General features: G+C 49.6%; 1 protein-coding gene across 2 annotated transcripts; it reads right to left on the reverse strand.

Annotated features, from left to right (window-relative positions):
* Positions 1-24: 24 nt before the first annotated feature.
* Positions 25-24,782, reverse strand: LOC111852045 (E3 ubiquitin-protein ligase TRIM71). Of its 2 annotated transcripts, none has more exons than XM_023827547.2 (4): positions 22,992-24,782; positions 9,646-9,813; positions 4,852-4,986; positions 25-4,764 (listed from the first exon to the last, which is right to left on the reverse strand). In XM_023827547.2, exons 1-4 carry the CDS (start codon positions 23,685-23,687, stop codon positions 3,313-3,315), a joined length of 2,451 nt encoding a protein of 816 aa, XP_023683315.1. In that variant the 5' UTR covers positions 23,688-24,782; the 3' UTR covers positions 25-3,312. The 2 variants fall into 2 exon arrangements, with proteins under 2 accessions (XP_023683315.1, XP_072561894.1); XM_072705793.1 differs by lacking the exon at positions 22,992-24,782 and adding an exon at positions 21,050-21,382.
* Between the last annotated feature and the right edge of the window lie 1,878 nt (positions 24,783-26,660).

Genomic DNA, 26,660 nt, shown 5'->3' on the forward strand with positions numbered 1-26,660 from the left:
TTGGTATGGTCACAATTTAAAAAAAAAAAAAAAAAAAAGAAACAAAAAAAAAACATTTTGCTTTGATACAAAACACTTCTCTACTATGACTTCTTTTAAAGCATGCGAAACAAGTTAAAATATTTTTCCTCTTACAGAGTGAAGACCTAAGGATCTTTGTGAGAGCACTCGTTTCAAAGGGATGAATGTTTTACATAATACTGAAACACAAACATCATCAGCGTAGCTCTTGTGTTCGCAGCAGCAGACTCAAGCTAGTTCACGCACCCCCACCCCACCCCGGCAATGTGCTAACAACTCGGTAAATAGTTTATTCTCAATATATACTTATAAAACATAGCTCTTTTCCCACGTTTCATTTGCTTTCTTAAAATAAGTTAAATTTCTTCAAGGACGTCTGAACTAACCACGTCTAAGCTACTACAATCATTCCACTGAGGTAAATTCGATTTTGTGCTGAAGCAGAGGTCATACGGAGGTCAATGGGGGGGGGGGGTTCAGGTTCGGTGTGGTGCCGTCGAGGAACGAAGCCATGTTCCAATGAGCATGACCAGCTTGTGAGGAGCAGGGGATGGAGACCAGGCTGGACTCTCAGCAAATGTCAGACCAAAAAAAAAAAAAAAAAAGTAACATTCCTCAAGCTCTACTTCTTGCTCGACGTTGGACAATTTGGAACCGGTCTATCTACATGTGACGCCCTAAAATGACCACCTCCCCTCCCCACAGCTCCAGCTTAACAGGTTTCCAGGTTAAAGGAACCTGCGGTGATGACACTGACCTCCTGAACCTGGCACCCTGGGATTTCGATCTGTCACCCGTGCCAGCCATTTGGCAACAAACCATTTCACGGGATACTTTTTTGGCACATTCCTTTAGACGTGTCCTATCCGGCGTCCCGATAAAACAAAAGGCACCATTCACTAGACAGCGTAACGAAAGGTAACTGAATGTTTCTGAAGGGTCTTTTGTGCCACCATACACCCCAGAAACGTGGCAAACGTCACACTGATTTCGGATATACGGAGCAGTGAAAAGGGACTGACTGAACCAAGAGAAAGATGAACGGGACCCACTTCAGAGGAACTAATCCACATGTGCTCTTACTTCATTGCTGGATTTTTAGCAGAATAACGGAGTACAGAGCAGTAAATTTGTTTGCTGCTTTACACGGATTAACCGGACTAATCCAGCACAAATGCCTACAAGATCAACGAGATCAGGGCTTTGCAAGAGAATTGATCACCGAATACAGAAACCCTAGACAATTTTGAGGAACCAAAATTTTTTGACCATGTCTGTTGAATGGGATCCTCAGAAACATTTCTTGTGAATAGGGATTTAGTATACTGCGCAATTAACATTTACAAATACAACTAAGAGGGTAACAGATTACAAATCTTAGGGCCGACCCCTTTTAGGAGATTTTAGCATGGATGCTGAAAGAGGAAGAGAGCACTTTCTGCAAGTTAGCATTAGACAGGTCAATTACATGCACTCTGAAGAGCATCTGATACCATCAATTTTAGATTCATTGAGCAGTCTGTGGCGTCACTTTCTGAATAAAGCAGTTTCACTGCACATGTCCTTGCAGTACACCTGTTCGGGAAGTGCAGAGCAGCTGAGAAAACCAACATCACTTACAGAGCTGCACAGTTTGGGTGATGAGGCTCATGTCTTGGGACACAGGTAGACTTCACCTGGTCAAGAAATACCTGTAACCATACACTTGAAGAAAGCGCTCTGGGGGGAAGAGGAGGAGGAGCTGACAAGGCCTGAAATTCTACAATGATGTTTCGCTTGGAGAAACTATATATTCTACGTACAATCATGTCAATGAGAGTCGCGAGACTGTCTCAGCCATCACTTCTCGAATTTACGCATAGCATGATGTTAGTGCTTTTTCTGGGAGGGTGGGGAGGCCAGGTTAGTTACTCACTATATTATATATAAAAACTGTCAAAAAAGACTTTTAAAAAAATACCCAACACTAAAGACTAATTGGGCCACCACACAGAAGTTTATCTGCGGTTCTTTTGTCTAGCTGAAGCGGGAGGCATGATTCTCCAGTTGGCCTGCGTGCATCAGCACCAAAAACTTCCCAGATTCAAAAAAAAAAAAAGGAACCCAATAAATAGAAACCGACAGCAGTAGTCGTGCAAAGGATTGGATTTCATCCGAAGCTCCAGAGCCAATAGGAGCGTGTTTTACTGAGCGCCCAATCACAAAGCGCCGCTCTTCAGCGGTCACATGCATCGGACCTCGGGGCCGAGTGCCAGTCTGCCGCGTCCTCTGGCCACTCTTAAGTGAAGGAAATGAAAATGGCCCGAATTAAGTAAAATTAATTTTACTCAAACTAAATTGTCTGTCTACTTTTTGGTACCAAGTTAGGATAGAATACATGCTGTCCTGCATGTTCAATCTACCAAGACTAAGAATACAATAAAATCTCCACGCAGGAGTTCTCAATTTATAGCTCTTAAATTGACTGAAAGCCTCTTTAACACTAATTATTTATATGATCTTTAGATTCTACATCAATTATTGAGCATTATATCACCTCTAACACTACCAAAAACCTCATCCAAACTTTTTTTTTTTTTTTAAACTTCTGTTCAATACAGTTGGTCCCGTTATAAAGTGACAGGATTTCATGTAAATCACAGATTTTCCTGGCACCACATTAAGGTTGCCATTTTGATTTCCACTTTATCACACATGGGGAAAAAGACTTCCTGTTTTAGTTTCCAGGTAAGAGATGGAGGTAAACTCAAAACTACATTGAAGAAAGAAAAAAACTCAAATTCCACCAGTATACTGAACCGCAGACAGGAATCACTGCTGCAACACTTTTCATCTGAGACGTAGCCACGTGGACCTCATCTTCAAAACATTCAGGATTCGAATTGTCTAAATGTGCACAGTAAAACTATTTAACCAAAATCTGTGCAAAAACGTATTTTGCTTGCAAAACAGAAAAAATAAACACTGAGGTAGACTCTTCTTTGTAAAACTTCGCTGACTAAATCTCTGCACAACAAATGCAAGTACATTCATATATAGACTACATGAGGTAGGTATGATGCAGAGAGCACAATATTTCAAGAAGGTGAGAAATTCCCTGAGAATCAGTTAAAGGAAACTGTAGGAGGCACATCAGAGTCCACACTGCCCCCTAAAGGAACAGGAGACGTCAGAAGTTCTACCGATCCTCGGGAGACGTCAGTCATCGAGTCGGCGGCAGACTCCTGATGTGCTCATCAAATCCCCCTCTTCCGTTTCTTCTTCTGTCAACCCTCCCCAAGAGCTCTGGGGTCAGAACTTGAGGATTCGGTTGTTTCCAAAATCGACGACGACAATCACGCCATCTGGCATGACGGCGACACCCGACGGGCGATCCATCTGCCCAAAGCCATTACCCTGAGTCCCAAACTTGCATAAGAAGTTACCGTTGGGCTCAAACACTTGGACACGGTGGTTGCGGGAGTCTGCGACTATGATACGGTTCTCTTGGTCGACGGCAACCCCCTGCGGACGTAGGAACTGCCCATTACCGGTGCCCTCTGAACCCAGAAAACGAGCCGACTGACAGTCCGGCCGAATGACCAGCAGCCTGTGGTTGTTGAAGTCTGTCACCACCAGGTGGCCCTCGTGATTGAAAGCCACGCCCCTCGGTGAGTCAAAATGCTTCCAGAGGGCGCCTTCAAAACCATACTTGTTCAGGAAAACCCCATCGGGCCCGAAGAGCTGGATGCGATGGTTACGGGTGTCTGAGACTAGGATCTTGCCCTCGAGGTTGACAGCCACGTCCCAGGGGTAGTTGAATTGCCCATTCTTGGTGCCTTTCTCCCCAAACTTCAGGAGGAACTGTCCCTCGAAGGTGAAAATCTGAATGCGGTGATTGTCCTTGTCGGCCACGATGATCCGCCTCTGGCCATCACAGGCCACGCCAGCTGGTCGGTCAAACTGGCCTGGCCGCGAGCCCAGCGAGCCGAACTTATGGTGAAATGTGCCACAGGGCTTGAATATCTGGATGCGATTGTTGCTGCGGTCAGCTACCACTACGTAGCCCTCCTTGTCCACACAGACGCCCCACGGCCGGCACAGTTGTCCATCACCCTCCCCCTCACCCCCGAAGGAGGCTATCGGAATGCCCACCGACTGGTAGTTGCGGCCCGATTTGACCAGCACCTTGAAGGGGCTGCCCTCAATGTGCTGGTTGCTGATAAACACGGACACTATATGCTCCCCTTCCATCTTAGGCAAGTAGCTGACTGTGTAGGTGCCGTTCTGGTGGTCCAGCACATCGGCTGTGGATACGGTCCCGTCCGACCCCACGACTACAGCTGAGATGGCGTCGCCTCCTGAGAGGCGGGGCTCTCCGTCATGGTCGTACCCCACTACTGTGAATGAGGCAACTTTGCCCTTGAGCGCTCCCCGCAGGCCCTCCCCCGAGGCCTTGGTGACGGGCGCAAAGGCGCCACTGCTGACGAGGCCCATGGACTTGATGGCAATGAAGAGTGCCTGATCCGGCGGAGTGAACATGAAGCGGTCATCCTCCTGAGGCTGCAACAGGCCCCTGAGCGCCTTCAACTCCTGGATCTGCACCAGCATGCGTTCGCGGGCCAGGAGGATGTCCATGTTGCGGCCCTCGTCCAGCACCTGCTGTACTGCTGCAATGGTGCCATCCAGCTTGCTGAGGTTCTGGTGAAGCTTCTCCACCTGCAGGTAAAGGGACTTGGCCTTCACCTGCCGGATCTTCTCCACCTACCAAGAAGTCAAAGTAGCAGGTGTCACACACAGAAATATCCTGGAGGAGTGACCTCTGGGTGCAAGCCGAACTGGACCACTCACCTTCCACAGCAGCTCACACTCTCGTTCCTCCAGGGCCTTCCGGTACCGCAGGGCGACTGCTTTCACCTCTGTCTGGACCACCTTGGCTTTGATCTCCACCTGCTCGGCGATGGCCTGGACCTTCTCCATGCTAAGCTGAAGCATACGTACATAAGAGAGACTATTTAGGCCAGTGTTTCCCAATCCAGTCCTCGGGGACCCACAGACAGACCACATTTTTTGCCAGTTCTAAAAATGTGGACTGTCTAGCAGGGAGCTGGGTGGGAGCAAAAACGTGGACCGTTCATGGGTCCCCAAGGACCGGATTGGGAAACACCGATTTAATTGGCTGAACTGAACAAAACAGGGTTCCAAGAAATCAGTCTTTGATTTGTAGTCCAAGCCTAGACGGCTATAAAGACCCAGAAGACACACTGACCAAGTCAAAATAAACAGAGAAAAAGGGATACACTACTGCAGATATGAAAGCATATGGATACTGTAGCTATCTGCATCTCCAAACATTTACTCTGGTCAAAGCTGTATTCAAATAACAGAACCTTTAAGCAAACTTTGGATCGCAATAGGAATGAATGCACGGAGCTCTTTATCAGGACCACAAAAGATCTATCACTAATTCACAACAACCACATTCCTGTTGCCATTGAAAGGCTGTTGTTGACAAAGCCCTTCCTTCCGCCAGTGGCTGGGGGGGGGGGGGGGGGGGGCAACTGGTCACACACACACCCCTGCCCGCGAGTGTGACAGAGATCACACTGGGATAAGGGCTCCTTTGTGACACAGGAGAACCGCCAAATTCAGGGTCACAAACACGGAGCCGTTCATAAACCCCAAAGGGCCTGACAAAGGCCAATGGGATGGGGTGGGGGGGGGGGGGGTAACCTCCTTCCCAGCAGCAGCCATTTCAAGTTGGACCGCTAAAGGGGCAGTAAAATTTGGGAAGCGGGAAGTGGGGAGGAGAAGTCGGGGGGTAGGGAGAATGAGAAACGATTCACAGCAGGCCCCGAATCCCAAGAGACAGGAGGAGACACGCGTCAGACGTACCATAAGGGGGGGGGGGGGGGGGGGGGGGTGCCAGCCAGCACCTCAGGATACAACCGGACGGGACCAGATTTAAGGCAGTGGCACGAACACCAAAGCCCGTCTGGTTTAGCGACACTAAGCAGCAATCCCACTGAGGACAATTGACTCCCAGACATTCAACTAAATATTTAACTGACAGACACCCGCAATATACGTTTCTACCCAAGTCATTTACCGTTAGCCCTTATTTCCAGTTAAATCAGCTACAATATTCTGTGTAATACCTTCCATAAGAGAATTTTACAACATTTTCGCAAATTATAGTTTCTTCATATCAACAAGTATTGCTACCATCACCAATTGCTTGATAAATGGCAAAAAACAAAAACAAATTAAAAATCCTGAGGTCTGCCCCCCCCGCCCCTAGTGCTCCTTTTTTTCCCCATGGGCTGTAACAGTACATGTATTCGTCATGTACAATTAGTACATAATTTTCCATTCATTAAACACAATGAAACTAATATATTAATTTACTGACATGGCTAGAACCTAGATTCACAAGTAGATGTTCAACACAGAAAACATAATGCTACTACTACTAAACATACTAATCGTGGCTATGGATTGGTTACGGCTAGTACAATAATTGATTGTTTAGGAACAGTAGATTACACAGAGAGTACTTGATAAGACTAAGACTGTCTGCCGGCTCTGTTGTACTGAACTTCGATGTGTCGCAAGTGTTTCCAGCAGCAGCATGAAATGACATCTCCTCAGTGTTTACGACCGGAGGCAGCAAAGCAGAACCCGCCTCCACAAGACAGTCTTCCTATGGCATTTAAATCACTTTGCCAGGAAATTCAGGCCTGGCGTACTTAGTAGTAGAGAACAAATTATTTACATGGGATTGAGTTCAATTTGATTGTTGCGCTATTTTCTTTTTTTTTTTAATACATAAAATTGTTTCTACAACGTGCAAATAAATGTCTATGGTTTTGTCATTCAGAGACACAGACAGATGCATTGCCTTTTATTTTTTTAACTGTTACAAATTGGGCTTGAAGTTTTAATAAGTTATTAAAATAAAATTGTTTTCCCTGCCGAACTGATATCGCACCAAACCCAAAACAAAAGGTTTTTACCAAGCCGTGAACTTTGTGTACCATTACGCCCCTAATTACTAAGGATCCCAGCTGCACATAAAAACACGATGATCAGAGTCCCTGAAGGGTAACAGGGAATGGCCTCTCAGCTTCACCACGCAGGTATGTATGCTACGCTAACAGGATTACTGGGCATCATCAGAAATGGGAAACCGGCCCCCATATCCACACACCCCCAGCACTAACCCAGATATTCTCCTCCGGTGTCCACCAGTGCCAGACAAACATTCGACCAGTCCGAACGCGTCAATACACACACCTTCACCCTCCAAAACAACACGACATGGGACTCGGGCCAGAAGCCTTGACGAGACCCACGATTCCCAGCGGCTAATGGAGACCTGACAGGGGGGCTAAGGGCCGGACCACCAGCACACTCAGCGACTCCCTGCGCCACCTGCTGGGTGGGATGGGGGTCAGCACCCATGCTGCTAAACCACATTTCATAGAAAGGGGATTTATGCACTCTGCTAGCATCCAACAAAACGAAAATCGGGTTAAAACGCGTTAAAATGTGGCACACAAAGATTAACCGATTTGATGGCATAATCGTGTAAAACGAGAGTACAGCTGCATGGTGAAGACTAGGCTTAGTGACACACCGTGAATAAAGGGTGGAGGCCGAGTGTGGAGGGAAAAAATGGCCAAACCCAGGCAAATGCGGGCCCCTGGAGACAAAGGGAGCGGAGCAGCCAATCAGAGGTGTCGGACGAAGCGGCTCCAGAAGGCCTGGGGGTCACAAGTTCAGGGTCAGAGGTCAGGCAAGATAATACTCTGAGCTGGGGTTGGGCATTTACTGGCAGGGAACTGAGTGCGGTTTGTTTACCAAGGTTAACTCTTGGGAGACTAACAAATGAGCAAAGCTTTCCTGGGGGGTGGAGATGGGATGGGGGGTAGGGCTGGACACATCGCAATGGCTTTCGATCCAAAAGGGGGGGGAAAAAAAAAAAAAAAAAAAGAGCCAAGCATGGCGCCATTGCGGATGGCCAGACGGGGGAGCCCTGCAAGAGAGGGACGTGAGCAACCCCTGATACTAAGCAGCTACTGTGGCAACGGTGACCCCGCCAGTCAAGGAGCCCAAGTTGGAAAGTTCCAGAAGACTGCCAGTTCCTTTTAAACGGACGAGGCGGACGCAAAGGTCAAATGAGAGGGTAAGAGAAAAAAAGACAAGAGCCAGGTAATGAAATGTTCCAAACAGGCCCCCCTAGATAAAATAAGGCCCCCGCCCCCCGGCAGAGGGGTCCCTGATGGCCAACCATTACTGGCACCGTATAATTCCAGCCTGTGTTTGCAAGCCTATAAACTCCACCGGTAATGAGATGGCATTTTCCTTTAGCCCAGACTTCTGAGAATCCAGTCATAAGCCAGGTCTGACCACCAGAAACGGGATCATATGATCCCCCACCCGTATTCAGATCCCAGCAGCCCACTGAATCACCCTACAGGAGTATGAGTAACAGTCCAGGCCGTACGTAAAGGACGCAGGCGTCGTAATAGTACTCAATCACATCTGCATCTTTCTCTGCATCACTCTGATTGTAGACAAACCGGCACACGGCTCTGTGAGAGCAGGGGGTGTGAGGACCCCCCCACACATAGGGGTTCTGGCTGGACCCGCTTTACAGGCTCAAAGACGGAGCACACAAACATCTGTCAAAAGCAGTGCGGACCTGTTCTGCAATGTTGAGAAGTTCCTGAAATGTTCCACTGTGAGCTCTGTAGAGGTCTCTCCCACAAACCCTGCAGATCCACCCCCCTACTCCACCAGCAGGATGAGCAGAGGGAGGGGCTGGCCCTCTTTAAAAACTTTATTTGACCAGGACAAATGGGCGCTTTGCAGTGCCACCCCCCCACCCTGCCGAATGGCCACCCCCCCCCCCCCCACACACACCTTTGAAGTGGCAGGATGACTGAAGCATTTCCTCTGTGTCGTGGCTCATCCATCAAACCCCAGGAGGAGGGGGGGGGGGGGGCTAGCCCACTGTCAGAGCTCCCCCGGGGAGGAGGAGGGGGGGGGGCATCCTCCTTCCCGTGGGAGGGGCCGATTCCATTGGAAAATCACCACATTTGCTCACAAGCCCTTTCAGAGACCCTGCCATTGTTCCCCAGCTGCATCCACCCCAGACGCACGTAGCACGTACGCACACACACGCACGTACGCACACACACGCACGTACGCACACACACGCACGTACGCACACACACGCACGTACGCACACACACGCACATACGCACATACGCACACACACGCACATACGCACACACTCACAGTCCACTAAATGCAACATTCACCAATTAAAAACGTCACAACAGGTTTCTTTGCCAGATACTACTAAATGACCAGTCAACAACAGGGAATTCTGGGATACGGCCACCCTGTTCCACTCTCCCATGTACACATCTCTCCACTTCGGTGATTTGCTTATTGCTTCATCCAGTGGGACCATGTAAAAATCTGTACCCTACGTGCCCCCCATGGATAAATCTTCATATTCTCTTCTGATTTAAAGAAAAAGGGGCCAAAGGCTTTCACCACCGGTTCCTCTTGTCCATACCCCCCCCCCCCACCATGGCATCCAGGCCCCCTCCATCAGGGAAAATGACGCACCTGAACAGCCTGCCTCCCTTGCTGAGCGTCGGCCAGAAGCTGGATGGTGACGGCCCGCGAGTCCTGCAGCGCCTCCTGCAGGTAGGTGAAGCTGTGGCCTGCATGCCGGCCCACGCTGCACTCCCGACAGATGGGCACTGAGCAGGTGTCGCAGAAGAAGCAGAACACCTGAGGAATGGGGGCGGGGGGGGGGGGGGGAGGGGGGATGTGAGAAAGAGGGGGTGAGCTTCACGCAGAAGTGGACTCTAGCTTCTCAGAACTGAAGGGCAATATTCGTAATTCAACAGTGGAACAATGTGGGTAGCGACTCCTATGGTGGACACAAGGGGGCGCTAGTGTACATCAACCATGCCACACATTTCTGGACACAAGCACGGGGGTCACAGCCAGCGTGACGATTTCAGAAGACCTATGAGAATATCAAAATAAAACGTCTCCCCTCCGCACAGTACATCCACTTCTGCGTGTGAACTTGGCTGTCGTGAAAATCCAGTGTGGATTTTTTTCCCTCCGGTTTCTCTCCTCCGGGGGAAATTCACTGTCCCCCCGCGACCCGGAAAAATGACAAGTAACGCGTGACGGGGACAGTGAAATCGATGGGCCTGTCAATAGGAGAACCAAAGAGCTTGGGTCCAATTAGCACCAGATGGATGATCTTCGTTAGCAGCACGTGCCCTGGTGGAGGGGGATTCCGGTATGAAAAACACGTCACAGAAATAACAGAGAAGTGAAGAACAACAGCGAGCTGATAACGGGCTGAGAAGGTGATTTGGAGGGCAAAGAGTGTGGGGGGGTGGGGGGGTGGTCTAAGGATCAGCCAGATGAGAAACGAGTGATTTTAAGGCCTTTGCTAAAGCTTTAACTATAACTTTTAACTCAATTATAAAAATATTCATTTTTTCCCAGCCATATTCCCCCAGTAGCTCCCTGCTGGCACCAATAAAAGGTAAATCTAAAGCAAAACATCCCCCCCCCCAGCGTGAATGAAGCTTCCAGATGCTCACAGGAGCAAGTGACCCTGCAAAGCAGACACCATGAGACACTCACAACACAACACGGACCCCCGCTGCACCAAGGGAACGGGGGGGGGGGCCTCAGTGGCCCAATGGAAATCACTCCATCTATAATGGATGACTCCCACACCCACCCCCCGGGTGAATGTGATGACGACGCAGCCCAACCCTCACCGAGCATCCTCGGCATCCATGCACCCCCTCCCCCCCCCCCCCCCGAGACCCACCCCTCCCCCAGGCCCTGCCCTGCCCCCAACATTTCCTAAATTCCAGGGTCAGCCGGGAACAAAGGCCTCTGGTGGGGGGGGCGCTCATTCCCCGCATCTACAAATCAGCTCTGGCAACATCCCATAATGTCCTCTGAGCCCAGCAATGAGAATTCTGTGTCCATTTACACGCTTCACCGTTTTCCTCGCCACTGTATCACGAGTGACACAATGCTCGTGTTTCACAGAAGCCACCCCCTCACCCCCTGATTATAAACACTGTCTTCCCACAGGAAGAAAATCAATTTATTGATTTTACAGGATTCCATCTCCTGTTTCCAAGATTAAAATTCCCACTCTTCCCAGTAGATGCTGTACAGCCAGTTTCCCCACTAGGATGTCCTGACGATGCATCTCTCACACACACACCAGACAGAAGACAACATTGGGTTCTACCATGAAAAGGCTTAAATGAATTTCTAAAAAATAAAACACTGATGCTCAAAAATTAATATTACTGCGTTATAGCTTAAGAACCGCACATTAATCCAACTGTAAATGTTAATTATGGGTGGAAGATGGTCTGCAGTGGGGGCAGGGGCTGGCATGTGGAGCCCCCCCCCCACACTAACCAGAAAACCCACCCAGGAAAACCCTGGGAGCATCAACACATGCAGCGTGCGCCCCATGTCCGTCAAGAGGTCCAAGACCCTGAAGACTGGTGGGGGGTCAACAACCAGCAGCTGAGAGTACAGCAGCGGGACTCCATGTTGTCAATCTGAACAAAGAACGCCGCCCTCAAAAGACAAAGCATAACGCTGAAGTGACCTCCCCACCCTTGTACCTGTACAGGTATCACTCGACATCACTGATACACGATCCGGTCCTGGGCCACATCTCACACCTCAACTCCTCTCCGCTCATCGGAGCAATTCCTAAATCGCAATTTTAAACCCTTAACATCCCTCAGTAAACCCATGCGACCTCAGTAAATACCTGCACAAAATACCCGCTCATCCCTCTGAGTCAGCTCTCACCAATTACAGTTAAATATACAACTAATTACATCCAACTCTAAACACAACAGGAGGTGGCATCGCCTACATACTCACACAGGGAGTGTCGATCCGGCCCAAACCGGTACCACAGTAGCAGCACCGATGCCTCGCCCACACACCAGCGTCACCTTTGACCCAATGTGACATGGGCCGGCACGGAACATGGGTTGAGCTACTCAGAAAAACCTGGATTAATTCCGGTAACATCGCGGAGTTTTCATCAGGCATCCCGAGATGGGCCGGCGGCGACAAGGGGCTAATCGGACAGTGAGATCACCCACCCGACTCGGGTCACACACCCTGCAGCTTCCTAATTTTAACGGTCGTGTGGGGGGCAAAGTTCATGGTTGTAGAAGCTTAGGGGGGGGGCGGATGCAGGGGCTCGGGAGCCCTCGGAAGGGAGAAGTCACCGTCCGGGGGGCCCGCAGCTGCGTAGGAAGGACGCTCGCTACCGAACATGCGGGAGGAGACCTGGGGAGCACATGGAGCTTCAGATAAAGAAACATCTGGGGGTGTTCAGGGGTTCAATCAGTGCCACACAGCAGGGGGCGCTGTGGGCTTGAGGAAATGATTAACACAGGCAGAGTCGAGGTCATGATCAGGGACAGTCCAGCTGAAGATTCGGGGTGGGGTGGGGGGCATCGCCATCAGCCCAATCAGCCAGGGCCCCCCAGAGGCACGGTATAACCCCTCTGCTTTTTTGCTCAACGAAATTCCACTCCAGAACCAGCCCCCCTCCATCCATCCATATTCCCCACCTGCGAGCAGCCATCTCTCTGGAGCCGCCGTTAATCATCAGTACAACTGCCGGTTCCCCCCTCCCCCCCTTCTCAGCCATGGAGCAGAGCGGAGGCGGGGCGCACAGTGACAGCAGAGTTCATTCACCTATGGGAAGCCGGACCATGGTGGGCTCAGTGAACGTCGCTGAAGAACTCAAGACCCCCGCTGGACAACCCCAAAAGGGAGCGAACCGAGCGTGCGAGGGCCCCGGTGAGCGAGGGCCCCGGCGAGCGAGGGCCCGGGCATTCCCTTTCCATGTTGTCAGCATGCATTTCTAAGAATCCTAGCCTACTGGCCTACAAGGGAGTTTTGGCAGCAGGACACTGTACTGCAGTGAGAGCAAGAGGATCACTGTTACAGGTTTTTTTTTCTGGGGGGGTGGGGGGTGTTACTGTGACAAGTTATTGCACATTATTGTTGTATATTTCATAATCACAGATTGTTACAGGTTCCCAAGGCAAACTACACAGATAAAAATGAGAAGCATGTAACTGGATATCTGTAGGTAGCTAACTACTTAGGCAGTAACGAACACTGCATACTTAGGCATTAACGAACACTGCATACTTAGGCATTAACGAACACTGCATACACGTACCTGAGAGAGAGGCACACCGCAGCTACATGAGATGACTCAGAACTAGACACGGACCTCATGTGGCACCCCCCCCCCCCCCCCGCCCGTATGAATAACACCCCAGGTAACTAAAAATCTACAATCCAATGACATAGATGCAGCAGGCCACGTGAGTGTGAATTCTGACTTACCCGGGGTGTTACAGAACAGGACACGTCTATCGTGGTGCACAGGGTCGAAAAGACGATCTCTCAGCTTCAGCACAGAGCAAGCAGTAAATCATAGGTACCGGATCAGGCATCAGAACTCAAAACTCAATCTTACCAAGCGCCTAGCAGTGAGTGACTGAGTGAATGAATGTTCTCTTTATTAAAGGAAATTGAGGAGGAGAAGAATTCTGTGACCGCTGCAAAGTAGTTTGCATCTGATCAATGTGTTTTCAGTGACAAAACATCGATCTACCCTGTTGCTATGGATGTTCTTAGAGCCAGTGGAACATGCAAGACAGCAACAGAAAATTACATGTCTGGCCCCCCTTCCCAGAAAGCCAGCTGCACAGAGCCAGTTACAGGAGGAGCAGAGAAGCTGATAAAGTCAGTGGTGCTGGCTTTCAGAGATGGACGCCGATCTCCATCAAGAGGCTTCTTAAGATCCACGCCCCGCCTCACGCTCCTCCGTTAGCAAACAAAGGCCGCTGGGAGATCCCACCAGACGAGAAGTCTCGGTCCTGACGTCCCTCACGTGAGATTCCCTTGTGTGGAATGAGCTGCCAAACCACATCCAGTCATCAGAATCCTTCTCCACCTTCAAGAAACGCCTCAAGACCAATCTGCTCCAAGAATACCCCTACCAGCCCGATGCCATTCCGTGCTCCCCAAATTATCGTAATGTTGCACGCTCCACCAGATTGAGTAGTTTGTCTTATTAGGTTCTTACTTTGTTAGTAGTTCTTGTGTAGCTCCTGCTCCAGTGCTGCTTACACCTGGGCATCCGTTGGACGCTCAGCCTAGCTGCACTTACGCCAACTCTACTCATCAACAGCACATGTGTTTGCAATGTGCCATTTGCCCCAACCGTACGTGTTGGGATCACTGCGGCACGGGTGGATTATCGGGGACCACAACCAGCCACAGGTTATCACAGAGAGCCTGAGAAGGCACCAGAAGAACCACCCAGCTCCCCATGATGGGAGACGATGGCTGCTGCTTGGTGGGGCACTAAGTAAAGCAGACCCTCGTAGGCAGATACCCCCCTAGGGTAATTATCAGTGATCAGGGTGGGATGGGGAGGAGTGGTGCAGGGCAGGGAGCAGTCGCACACACACAAACACACACACACCCACCCACACACCATCCCCCACTCCCACCCTGAAGGCAGACTGACGGTTTAATATGGAGCCACTGGGACATTCTAAATGGGGTGGGGTCATCCACCAGCAAGACGCCACACAACTGCTCAGTGTTTAAGGGCTCCCCCCCCCCCCTTTTCATCCTTAACACACTCTCCTGGTGGAACATTCCAGAAGGAAAGGCAGCGGCTGAGTTAGCGCGAGGAGTGCCAAGGGGGACCAGATGAATCACCGTCTCTGAAGACCCACTGGAGACTGAGCGCGAGTGACCGTCTAAACCTCAAAGTGGGGGTCCGACGGAATGACTCACCTTCAAGGCCACCACCCTGCTGGCGTGTAAAGCCGGGCCCGTGCTGCCTTTTCTCAAAATAAGGCCAATCCTTTGTGCCCCCCCCCCCCCCCCCATGCTGGGAGCCAGGATCTTCTCAGACCGGGTTGATAACGGGGCCCATTCGAGCAGTGACCACCTTCAAAGAGGCTGGGTTGACAGGACACCCAGGGCTATTTTCAACACCCCCCCCCCAATCTCCCAATGAGAAAAAGCCTCTTCAGTAGGTTTGCTGAAAATAACAATAAGAGTGAAACCCACTGATCAAGGACAAAGGGGGGGCCCCGGGCCGCTAACAGTTACTGCAGCCTTCGCTAAAACCCAGCACCACCAGCCCATCTCCGGAACATGTCAACATGCGGCGAATCCTTGCGGATTCAATTAAAGTCTTACTATGCATAAACTGTTTTTTTTTTTTTTTAAAGTTTGATTCATACATAAGCCAGAAGCCAGAGCAAAATTTGTGATGGACACTTTGAATTTACAATGAAACCATCATCTGGGTTCCTGACAGTCCTGGGGGGGGGGCACTTCTGTGGAGGTCACCGGATGCCTCAAAGCCATACGCCAGCCGCAGCCATATCTAAGGAATTAAAGCCCTCCACACATTTAAAGGCCTTCTCTCTGATTTATGAGGGAGGGGGGGGGACTAAGAAAGGCCGCCCCCCACCCCACAGCCTTTAAGCACATTGCAAAGGCACGCAGCAAGCATTTAACGCAACATCAGCCCTCTCAGGTTACAAAGCAGGCAGGATCTGGACGACCAGCAGGTACCAATATAAATGTTCGCTTAAAAAATGGCTTCTGTCCGTGCAGCTGATTTACCAAAATTCTGAGCCCCCCCCCCCCCCCCCAGTTGACAAAACCAAACTTTTATCTCCTAAAGGGAGCACGTGGGACAGAGTTATTAATCATATACCACATGTCGCGCATTACATCCCAGGGAACAGGATTTCTTATGCCGGAGACGGAATCTGCTCTGGGATAAGTGCCTGCAGATGACAACGGGGCAGAAACGGGGCAGAAACGGGGCAGAGACAGGGCCACGCCTACCCCACTGCAACCACACAGACCCCCAAAGCATCTCCCCAGTACCAGGTCGGGCACGCCGTCACCTGCGCAGGCGGATTACGGAATGATCGTTACATGGGAGGGGTTTCGGAAGGAAATAAATCATTCCAAGGAATCGGCGCTTTCCAGCTTCTAAAAGAGGGAACTTCACACTGGTCTGTGGCACAGAGCTGCCTTTATCAGACAATAACAACCAAAACATATCTAAAAGGTTACCCCAAGCCCAGCACGAGCGAATATAAAGCTGCTACTGTGTTATTTCTAGAGAATTCCACAGGGAAGTAACACTGCACCAGTCCTGGAGAAGACCAAACTTACTAGTCAGGACAGAAGCCCTGGGGGTAGAGTCAAACAGCCTGCGCACGAGGACTAAAGACGCAAAGCGAGCGAGCCTGAATGAGACCAAAAGGCTTCAGGTTCAGTCCCTGTGACGAACAAGCTGTTGGGCCTTTGAAGGGGATTCCTGAGGCACACCGCGGTAAAAAGGTGAGGTGACTAACGCAGCCTGGCACGCCAATGTATCTCCAGGTGGACCAAGAGCGTGCCGTAAACATATCCCGGAGATCTGAAGTCAGTCGGACCAAACCAAGACATCTGCCATAGATTACAGGCAACAGGACTTCCTGGAGAAAAAAAGACACCGGCCACCGGAAGAGAGGCTTGGGGGGGGGGCACATTCATCACCCCACAGTAGTGATGGTGTTAACCTTCAGGGGAGCACTGTCCTTTGGTCTGAGGGAAATGGCACTGAACAGAACCTGAAAGCCAAAGGACCCAGGATATCCAGAGACGGACCGTCAAGGCATCGAGGTACCAGGCGGAAGACCCACCAGAACCACAGCATTGTGGGATTGATTCCTCATTCGCACCGTGGTAGGAATCCACAGCAGGGGGCCTCCCCTGGCACATGACCACCGGGGAGGCGGCGCACAGCCCCAGAGAGGTGAAGATACAGTGAAGATGGGAAGCTGGAGAGGGGCAACAGGCTTAGCTAAGAAGCAGACCTCCGGCCAAGCAAGCCACTTAGCTGTCGGCCATTTCCGTCACTCCGCTCCCAGCCCAGGACTCGCTCCTTCATGAAGGTACGTACGGCCGGCGCAGCGACAGGAAGTCCCGCCTCCACCCGCATTTCCAAGAGGACCAGCGGACGTTCATTCATTTCCCGCCTCCTCCCACCAGCCGAGGGCCCCCATCTCTTAGGGCTCCCAAAAGATACGACGACATGAAAAGCTAAAACAGAAAGGCAAGTCACCCTTTAAGGTCAAAAGCAAGCCTTGTGTTTCTAGAAAACGGAGCGAAAGAAGCTGTAAAGCGTATTTAAAGTGAGGCATCCTACAAAAAACAGGCACAGATAGAAACACAAAGACCGACAATCTATAAAAATCAGCAGGGTGAGAGGGAAAAAAAAAATCATTTAAATGATTTATAAAAAGGTGCCTTCTGGTTGGTCTTTGGATAAATGTGACACCCAGTCAGCTCTGACCTAGCGACCTTTGATTTTTGACCCTGCAGAGGGGGAAGGGATGGAGGGAAGCGAGAGATCTGGTTGTGGGGGGTTTACCCACAAGGGAGGTTGCCATGGTGACAGCGTACTCCCATCATTTGATCTGTGGTGGAGGTTGGGGGGGGGGGGGGGGGTGGTGCTGACTGGATTTACAAAAGCAGTGCTTCTGGCTGTAAGAAGCCTCCGTAAGGGGTCGAACCGGTAACCTATTTACCCGGTGAGTCACCAGAAGACAAGCTGGTGAGCTGGCGGTCTCTGCTCGTCAAGCGGCTGAGGAGGAGCAGAGAGCAGGAGCAGAGAGCAGGAGCGTCGCTCTGTGTCGCTGTTAATGAAATACCAGGAGTCATAAGACGGCCATGTGTGGCTTTGAGGGGTCAGGCTGGTGGGGGGGGGAGGGGGTTGGGGGGGGGCAGTTCCTGGTTGAAACCGCTTATTTCCAGAATACGGACCAGGGAGTGAGGGAGGCAGTGTATATGGGAGGGAGGGGGGGGGGGATTCCCCAAAAGAAGATCATTTTCGAAATGTAAAACACCTAAATCAATCAAATCTCAGTCTTCTTCATATTATGCTAAACATTCTGCAGGAGTTTTAAACGATCACAGATCAGATACGTCCCTGGCCGGCAGAATACCTCTGACAGGAGATCACACGCTCACACCCACCCCTATCTGAGCAGCGAGGCAGAGTCCCGCATGAAGAGGCTTCGCTCTTCACAGAGCAGCAGCTTGCTAACTCCACCCAGTCCTCCATCTGATTTTGGGCTTCCTGCTATCTCCTCTCCAGATGCTCTGTCCCTCCCTCTACACCTCCACCCCAGTGGTGTTACACCCCAGGAAATGCCTTATAAAGTACAGCTTCCCCAGAAAATCTCATTAAACATTCCTGTCGAAGAGCTCTCCACAGACTTAAGTCACATGACAGTGTTAATTAGCCACAATTAGTCTTTACTCACAGCCTCGTCAGAGGGGTACCGCCCCCTCCCCCCATATTTATAGCCTGGGAGTGAACACAGCAATGCACATCTCCTCTCACAGACCTCTATCAGCCCACGACTGAAGCCCACTGACCATCATCTCTCCATTTTGAGGGTCCACTCCAGTTAAACCACTGCAATCTGCTCCGGAACTCCAGGGCAGGGCAGCTATGCCGCCAAATCAGCTCCGGACCCGCAGAGACGACTCAGCGGGAAAGTCACATGGGTCCCGGCACGGGAATTAATTCATTAACCCAAAAGAAACACCCAGAACATCTAATTCAACCTAAATGAATAACTAAATGCCAAGCAAATACTTTCATTAACCCCAAAATGGGCGATAATGTGCGTTTTTTGGTTCTGAGCCAAAGCATATAATTAACAAGCCTCGAAGCGCTTTGAATCCATTGCGGTTGGAGATGCAGACAGTCCAGTCGGACGGCATAGCGCGTCCCTCCCCATGCTGGCCCACACGCCCCCAACGCCCAGCAAGTCCCAGGACTGGATGGCGGACTGTTCTGCAGACGTGTCCAAACATCGCCACGTCACTCACATCTACGATCACCCGCACACCCTCTTTTACACGTATGCTGGGGGCGATACTGAACTCCCTCCCTCCTCCCTCCTCCCCCCCCCCCCCAGCTCTTATTTCCCTCCCATAAAACCCCCGATCGTTTCAGCTCGGACACGTCAAGTAGAGTGGGAAGCGACACCAAAGAGCCCTCGTTTAAGGTTTAAGCCTCGCGTTCCGGCACACGGAATGGTGGTAGAACCATAAGGCAAACAGGGGTGCAACATGGGCACCTTTCCGGGCATCAGACCGACACACATCCGTCACATACAGAGAGACAGAGGGAGATTAGTAGCAGGCTGTACCTGAACAGCCAACCAGCACTGAGGGCAAAGCGATTCTTCAATCAGAGAGGCTGAAACCGAATCGATTCAAAGATTGTTACCCACGGCAACACTAGGACAGGCCTGCATCCTCACTTAAAAAAAATGGTACACAGACACCCTGAGAGAGCAGAAGCCAAATCATGAGGACAAACATGCATGGGGGGGGGGGGGGGCTGTCCACAACGGGGAAAAAAAACAAACGGGGTCCAGGAATCTGTGGCGCCAACCACGAGAGTCCAGCAGCTCCCATTCGGAGAATCTTTCTGCAGACCAGCAGCTGCTCCGAAGGCCGCAGTTACTGGGTTTTGTGGAAACACTGGTGAGAATCAGTGGTGATTACAAACATAAAAAAGACAGACATCCCCACATGCGCGAAGGCCATACTGAGCTGTATTCTTAATCACTTCCCACAGACTCCGATTAAGGTGATTATCAACCCCTGAACCACCAAAACTGCTAGAAAGGCAACGATAAAGACAAAAAAAAAAAAAACTGATGAAAAAGGATTAATAAACATTTCATGAAGCCTTTTCCTACAGTGTTTTTTTTTCAGGTTCTCTACCTTGTGGGGGGAGACAGACTGAAATGTCCCCAGTCAGACAGGATGCTAAACTCAAAAAACCACCCCCCCCCCCATAAAATGGACAGAGCTTGGGGCCCTCACGCCTCCGGCCAGCCTCACACCACACCTCAAGGACACCCCCCCCCCGCCACCCCAACACACACACAGACACACAATGGCACTGGCCACGCCATAGTCAGTCCACCCCCCCACCCCACAAACAATGGAAGCTTCTGGCAAAGTATTTACATGTGAATGGAGACCATCATTAGCCAACTGTAGCGATACATGAAATGGCCCCTGATCCGGGGGGCTGGACCAGCATTCTTCCATAAGAACGTGGGCCGATTGGCAGGGGGGGGGGGGGGGATATTCCAATCTCCAGACAGCAGCACGATTTGGACAAAGTACAAGGGTCATCCAGAGCAGCCAGATCCCTAAAACAGTACTCAGTCACATGCCACCCACAAAGAGACGGAAATCAACAAATCTTTAAGAATTCATACTCAAAAAAAGACCTTAATTCCATTTAGTCAGGTTCGTTGACTTTAACGGCATGCTAGCAAGCAGAACTATATTGACAGCGAGCAAATGGACGGAAAAACACACCGAACGACGAAAAAGGCTGAAGCTTCATAAACAATTATAAAAACTAAAAAAGAAAAACATCTTGAACATCTTAAGTCAAGAAAGCCTCTGGCTTGACTTTACTAAAAACCTGTTAGAGAGAGTCTGTAAAATGCTAAACACACCAAAGGGAGTTAAAAACCAAACCAAAAAGACAGTACAACTAAACCAGCTTAATAGTCAAAGTAGTGTTACATGCAGGACATACAAGCGGATCTTCACCTTCACCAAGCATGTGGGTCAGCCTGTATGCCCAATAGGACACCCTGTATAAATGACCTGATCACATTGGTTTTTAAAACTGACCGTAGCACCATTAGTACCTTAATTCCATATCATCAACATATTTGCTCATCCTCCACTGCCTGTCATTAATAACCACACAGATTAGGAAGCTCTTAGCTTTATTTGATTTATAGCCACTCAGGGTAAATTCAGCAAAAACGCCCACATGTCCTACCGGGCGAATACAGTCACCCTGACAGCCGGCGGAGAGCTGGCTCATGGCGGTGGCTCCTGTCCTCCCACGACGGAGATCAGCCAGCTGAGATGTGAAAACCAGAGGCCGTGAAGGAGGGCAGAATCCCAAGGCCATCCCACCCAGAGACCTATCCGCCGGAGGATCTCCGACGATCCTGCTTACGGCCGACCTTGCAGATATAAGAGGACAGCGAGAGTGCTTTCCCGTTCTCATCTCACCCCCCCAGCTCCTCTTTACCGCAGGAGAATCATCAGCAGGTCATTATCTCAGTAAGGCCAGAGGACATGTTCCACCTGGACTGCGGCAGCCTTAAAGGACAGAAGGAGGCAAGATTCTGGCACTTCAAACACATCCATGTCACTGCGAGGATCCGTTTTCAGAGCGACATCAGCAGTGGTACAGCAGTGGTACAGCAGAATATATGATACTTGTAGTAGACGACAGACGCGACGGTGCCAATGTGGCGATTTCAGGGAGGTTACAGGGTCATTGCCCAAATGAACGACAACGTTTGTTTCTTTGACCATTTAATACGCAGTATCCGTCTGTTGATTTGTTCTTTTAATACCAAGTTTCAACTGGAGTTCTATTCCATCTGTTTTTATTGCTTCAATCTTTCCATACTTTAATTTACCTCCCACTGTGCAGCACTTTAGTCTGTCAACTTGTTTGACTTTGAAAACATACTATACAAATAAACTGATTGATTGATTGATTGACTGACTGACTGACGGTCTAATGTGATTCATGGAATTCAACAGGCCATCAGACAGGGAGACCAGGCCTGAGCAGAGAGAGCATCACACTGTAAGACATGACCACCAGCAGCCATCCCCCCACAGATAAGATGGGAGACAGACCATTGTAAGCGGCATCCATCTTGTCTGGAGCCCCATAATGCACTGCAGGTCATCACAAGACACTGGAACTGCTGCTAAACTCATTAGTGCGTCATGTTTTCCCGGACAGACTGAATCTCTTTGCAGTCTGGCCACATGAGTGCCTACATATTCCAACCCTAATTAAAAACCACTATTAAAATAATATGCACTTCACATCCATCAGTTCAACCAACAATTCAGAAACCTAAACCCACATTCTCCAGTAAGGACTCCTCTGTAGATACTCACATAAGGAATATGTTGACAAAGATCAACTGCTCATTGCATGTCAGAGGGATGATTGATATTTTTACCCTTTCTACACCACACTCCCTCATCAACAGATAGAGGGGTCAATAACAATCTGGTCCAATACAACTTGTATTATGCAATGCCAAGCCGTAATACAACCACGATGCATCTCGCCCAATATGACTGCTGATTCAATGACATGGAACTTAACGCGTAAAAGCGGCACGCATCCATTGCACTTTTGGCAAACAATCAAAAATTAAACGAATGAAGAAAACGAATAAAGACGGAAAGCAGATGCCTTGGCGTGTTTTTTCCCCCTCCTACATCACGGCTCCTCCGGACCTCGACGTCGAGCAAGGAAATCAGCGCCCCGGACCAAAGCCAATTTACACCGAGAAGAGTAGCTTTACGCACAGAAAGAAACGGGTCAGACCCAATAACAGACTCCAAACAAGCAGAAACTCGAAAACCAGGAGTGAAGATCCAAAAAAGTAGGCCCACATACACACACTCAAACACAGATACACACACACCAGAAGACCCTCCACACACCCCAATGCACATGTACTTTCTGAAATAATCAAAACGCATTAATAATTAAGGCTCACTCAGCTGTACATGTCCTGCTTAACCGCACCTCGCCATCAACAAAATAACCCGCAGGCTCTTTAAACCAGAAGACTATCTACACTTAGGAGCGTGAGCGACTCTCAGAGGATGAGATCCCTCAGCTGATCTGCTAAAACTGCGCTAGAATAACACAGACATAACAACCGTGGACTCACCTCGTTGTCGTGATGCTGGCAGAAGCTCATCCGGTCCTGGAAGATGGGAAGCAGAGAGTAACTGGAATGGAAGGATTGGGAGAGGGTGACTGGGGCGCCGGAGCCGCCGGTGCGCACTCCCAGGTGGAGGCTCTCCACCAGCCGCTCGATGAAGTGGTCCTTGGTAAGGCGGACCCTCTGGTGGGCTCGGACGCAGTTATCGCACAGGTACTCCTGGCAGTCCAGGCAGTGTGAGGTAGCGGGGTTGCCCTCATCGCACGAACTGCAGTGCGGCTCCCCCAGGCGGTGGGGCCGAAGCAGCCCGCCGTGCGGCCGTTGGTAGCCCCCGCCGCCGCCCCGGCACCCGTTCTTGGTCTGCTCTTCAGAGGACACCACCACATCCAGCAGGTTGCTGAAGAGGAAGTTGGACGACGGCAGCGACTCCACCCCGGACTCGGAGATGGAGACTTTTTGGTCACAGGTGGGACAGCGGAGCTTCAGGGGGTCGCCCGGATGGCGCTGTCCCTCCAGGCACTGCCTGCAAAAGGCATGAAGGCAGGGCAGGACGTGGAGCCTGCGGGTGGATGAGGTAGAGGAGCTGGAAGTCTGCGATGAGGAGGATGAGGTAGAGGAGCTGGAGGAGATGGGAGCGGAGGAGCCGCACAGCTCCTTGCACAGCGGACATGTTTGCAAGTCGGAGTCTGGAAATGACGCCATGTCGGACTGGAAAGTAGATAGTTATTAAAACGCACCCTCTAAAGCAGACATCTGCTTCACTTGGCAAAATCGTTCCTGCGCAGTTAATTGTAGCTAAACAGCGGATATTCGGGTCCGGCTTCTAATAAACATCTGAAATTACATGCGCCCATCAAAAACGTTTCGGTGGAAAAAAATTAAATGCTTGTACCTGATACACAATACATGTACGGGTGGAGGCCTAATTGCTTGTGTCGGCCGAATTGCTTGATTTTAGAGACAATTTCTGATATTCATTAATTCTTGTCATTCGGGAAACGCCGGCTATTACTACTTCTGTCCAAATTTTGCAATCCTCTTCATCGCCAGCTGCAAAGAGCGCTCACGTTTACTGTTTTTTTTTAAGTCATTGGTAATTTAGCCTCATTTTGAGGGTTTATTTTGTAATCCTGCGATATCCAGCTGCTGCATTCCCGTGAAACGCGGAATCCGTCGCGAGGCTGCCGCTCCTGCCCTCCTCCCCCAAGCACCGCATGTCCATGAGGGCTTCCTAAAGCCAGCTCCTTATCAGTCTCACTGATCCGAACATGAATGTATCTTTTTTTTACCAGTGAAAATAACAAAGGCCCGGGTTTTTTTGTGTGTGTCCCTTCCTCAGTCCACCATCGGGTCCCCTCCAGCGGACGGCAGCTGCGGTCGGCCGAGGAGCGCTTGAATAATTCATCAAAGCATTTGATCGGGAGCAATGCGACACCGCGCAGCTCCCGCCGTGTCAGTTTCCCCCGCGATCGCGTCTCAAAACGCGGATCCTCCAAAAGAGCCCCGCCGTGAGCCACCCAAACCCGCAAGCATGTGCACTCAAACTGCGGAAAGAGCCGAGTCTCTCCGGACGGGAAAGCCCGTGCTTGTTCTTCAGCTTTCCTCTCAGCGTCCGACCGAAAAAGAAAAGCACGCACCTATCCTTAATATTGCGCAAACAGACAGTGCAGTAATGGAAAAAAAAAACCAACGTGTGCGTGTCTGGCTCAATTTAAAGTGCGCCTTCCTTACTGCGTGAGCCAGGAGCGCTTGCTACGTGCCAGCCAGCAGGACTCGTTTTGCCGATGAGACTCCCTATAATCCCGATCGGGGTGAACACACTTCCGCCTGATCATTTAGGGGCCAGGCCAAAGCATGGGGGGGCAGGGCGTTACACTCTTCCACTGCTGAACTCGGCGATCCGCACACGGCGCAACCATGCAGGTGCGCTATGCTGCCATCCTCACCTGAAAGTGCGATAAACTGTCACGCCGGGCTTAATGCTCACTGATCAACCCGGTTCGGTTCGGTTCGGAAAGCCAGCCGCAATTATGTGAATTACATGCAGGATCCTCTAGACCTGGTCTCACTACACATCAAGGTTGGGGCCATTCCGGAATGCATTGATCAATTCCAGTCCAAATCAGGAAATTGAACTGGAGCTGGGATTGGAAAGAAAAACTACAGGGAACAGAATTGGAGTTGAATTTGAATTTCAGGGAGATTTAGGTTCCAATCCCAGTTCCATTTCCTGATTTGGACTGGAATTGATCAATGCATTCCGGAATGGCCCCAACCCTGCCACACATATGTCTTAGTCTGTGTCATTTAACTATTGGAGGACGAATCGCGTTTTGTTGCTGTTAAAGAATTACATTCCCCGTGTAAGAAAAACATCATTGTTTTGTCATTAACGAGATATGATGGTTAGTGGTTACTGGGTTGTAACACCACATAGAGAATAATGAAAAGGTTCTCAGCGAACCGAAATCCGTAAGGCGTCTTTAAGAAATATTAACATATTGCAAACCGAATTGTGCTTATGAAACCAAACTCGAATGCACATCCAAAAGATCGAAGTGTTATCTTTGTCGTTTCATTGTTTAGTTTTATATTTTTAAAGAGCAGATTGACCTTGGCAACCACACGATCTGGAAGTGTGGTGATCTGTTTTTCCTTTCTCCCAGTTTGTTATAGCGTGTAACCCCATTGTAATTAACATTTAACTAACAATACACCCTGGCCGCTAATTAGTAGCTTCAGAACCGCCAGTAACAATCCTGAGATGCTTGGACTACACGGCAGGGCTATTTGATCCCGTAATTTTTTCTGAGGAATCCGCCTTTTAAAACGAAGACCACGTAGATAAAACGGAGTGTAAGCAACACACACCCCTATATACACGCCATGCGTCCCCTTAGGCCCGTGTGTTATATGAATGTAGACTGTTTCTGCTCGAATTTTAACCTTCTTTCGAATAGCCAAGGTGACACCGACATGATTTATTATTGGAAATTGTGTAGAAATCATGGGAAATTAGCAGCTTTTGTTATATTTATTTTACTAATGGAGAAAACAAAACGAATATGGCGAGTAAGATCAAACAAGAAAAAACAGCTCGTTTTACATGATGCGAATATAATTTCATTCGTTTATATGTAACCAGTGTAATGGTATATTTACTGCATGTAGGCCTACCTTTACCATGTAATGGAAATATATTTCATACATTTCTGTTGAATGCTATTGCGTTGTAAATAGACGCCAGAAAGGCTGCAAAATCTTTTTGATTTTGTGAATGAATTTTAATTTATTTCAGAATATTGTATCAATATTTCAGGATCCTGAGACTCCCAACAATAGATAAATAATTTTAATCTTAATTGTACAGAAGTAGACAGACGGTATTATAAAATAAGGAGTGCGTGTAATATTTATGATAATTTGTTTTGGCTACTCCCAGGGTCGATCGATAGAAATAAGATGGAAAATCTTAGAAAAGAATCGGATTTGTTCCTACATTTAGCCTGGTTAACTAGAACACCACCGACAGTGATAGGCCATTAATTTCAGTGTATCTTTACTTCATATTTTTTTATTAATCTTTGTACAATGTAGTGTATAAAGCCAGACAATCTGGTTTGTGTTTGTGCTGTGACTTTAACGTTACATATGGTATATTTCTGTCGTCTCCGT

This window comes from Paramormyrops kingsleyae, chromosome 23 (assembly GCF_048594095.1).
Source record: "Paramormyrops kingsleyae isolate MSU_618 chromosome 23, PKINGS_0.4, whole genome shotgun sequence".
Taxonomy (NCBI): domain Eukaryota; kingdom Metazoa; phylum Chordata; class Actinopteri; order Osteoglossiformes; family Mormyridae; genus Paramormyrops; species Paramormyrops kingsleyae.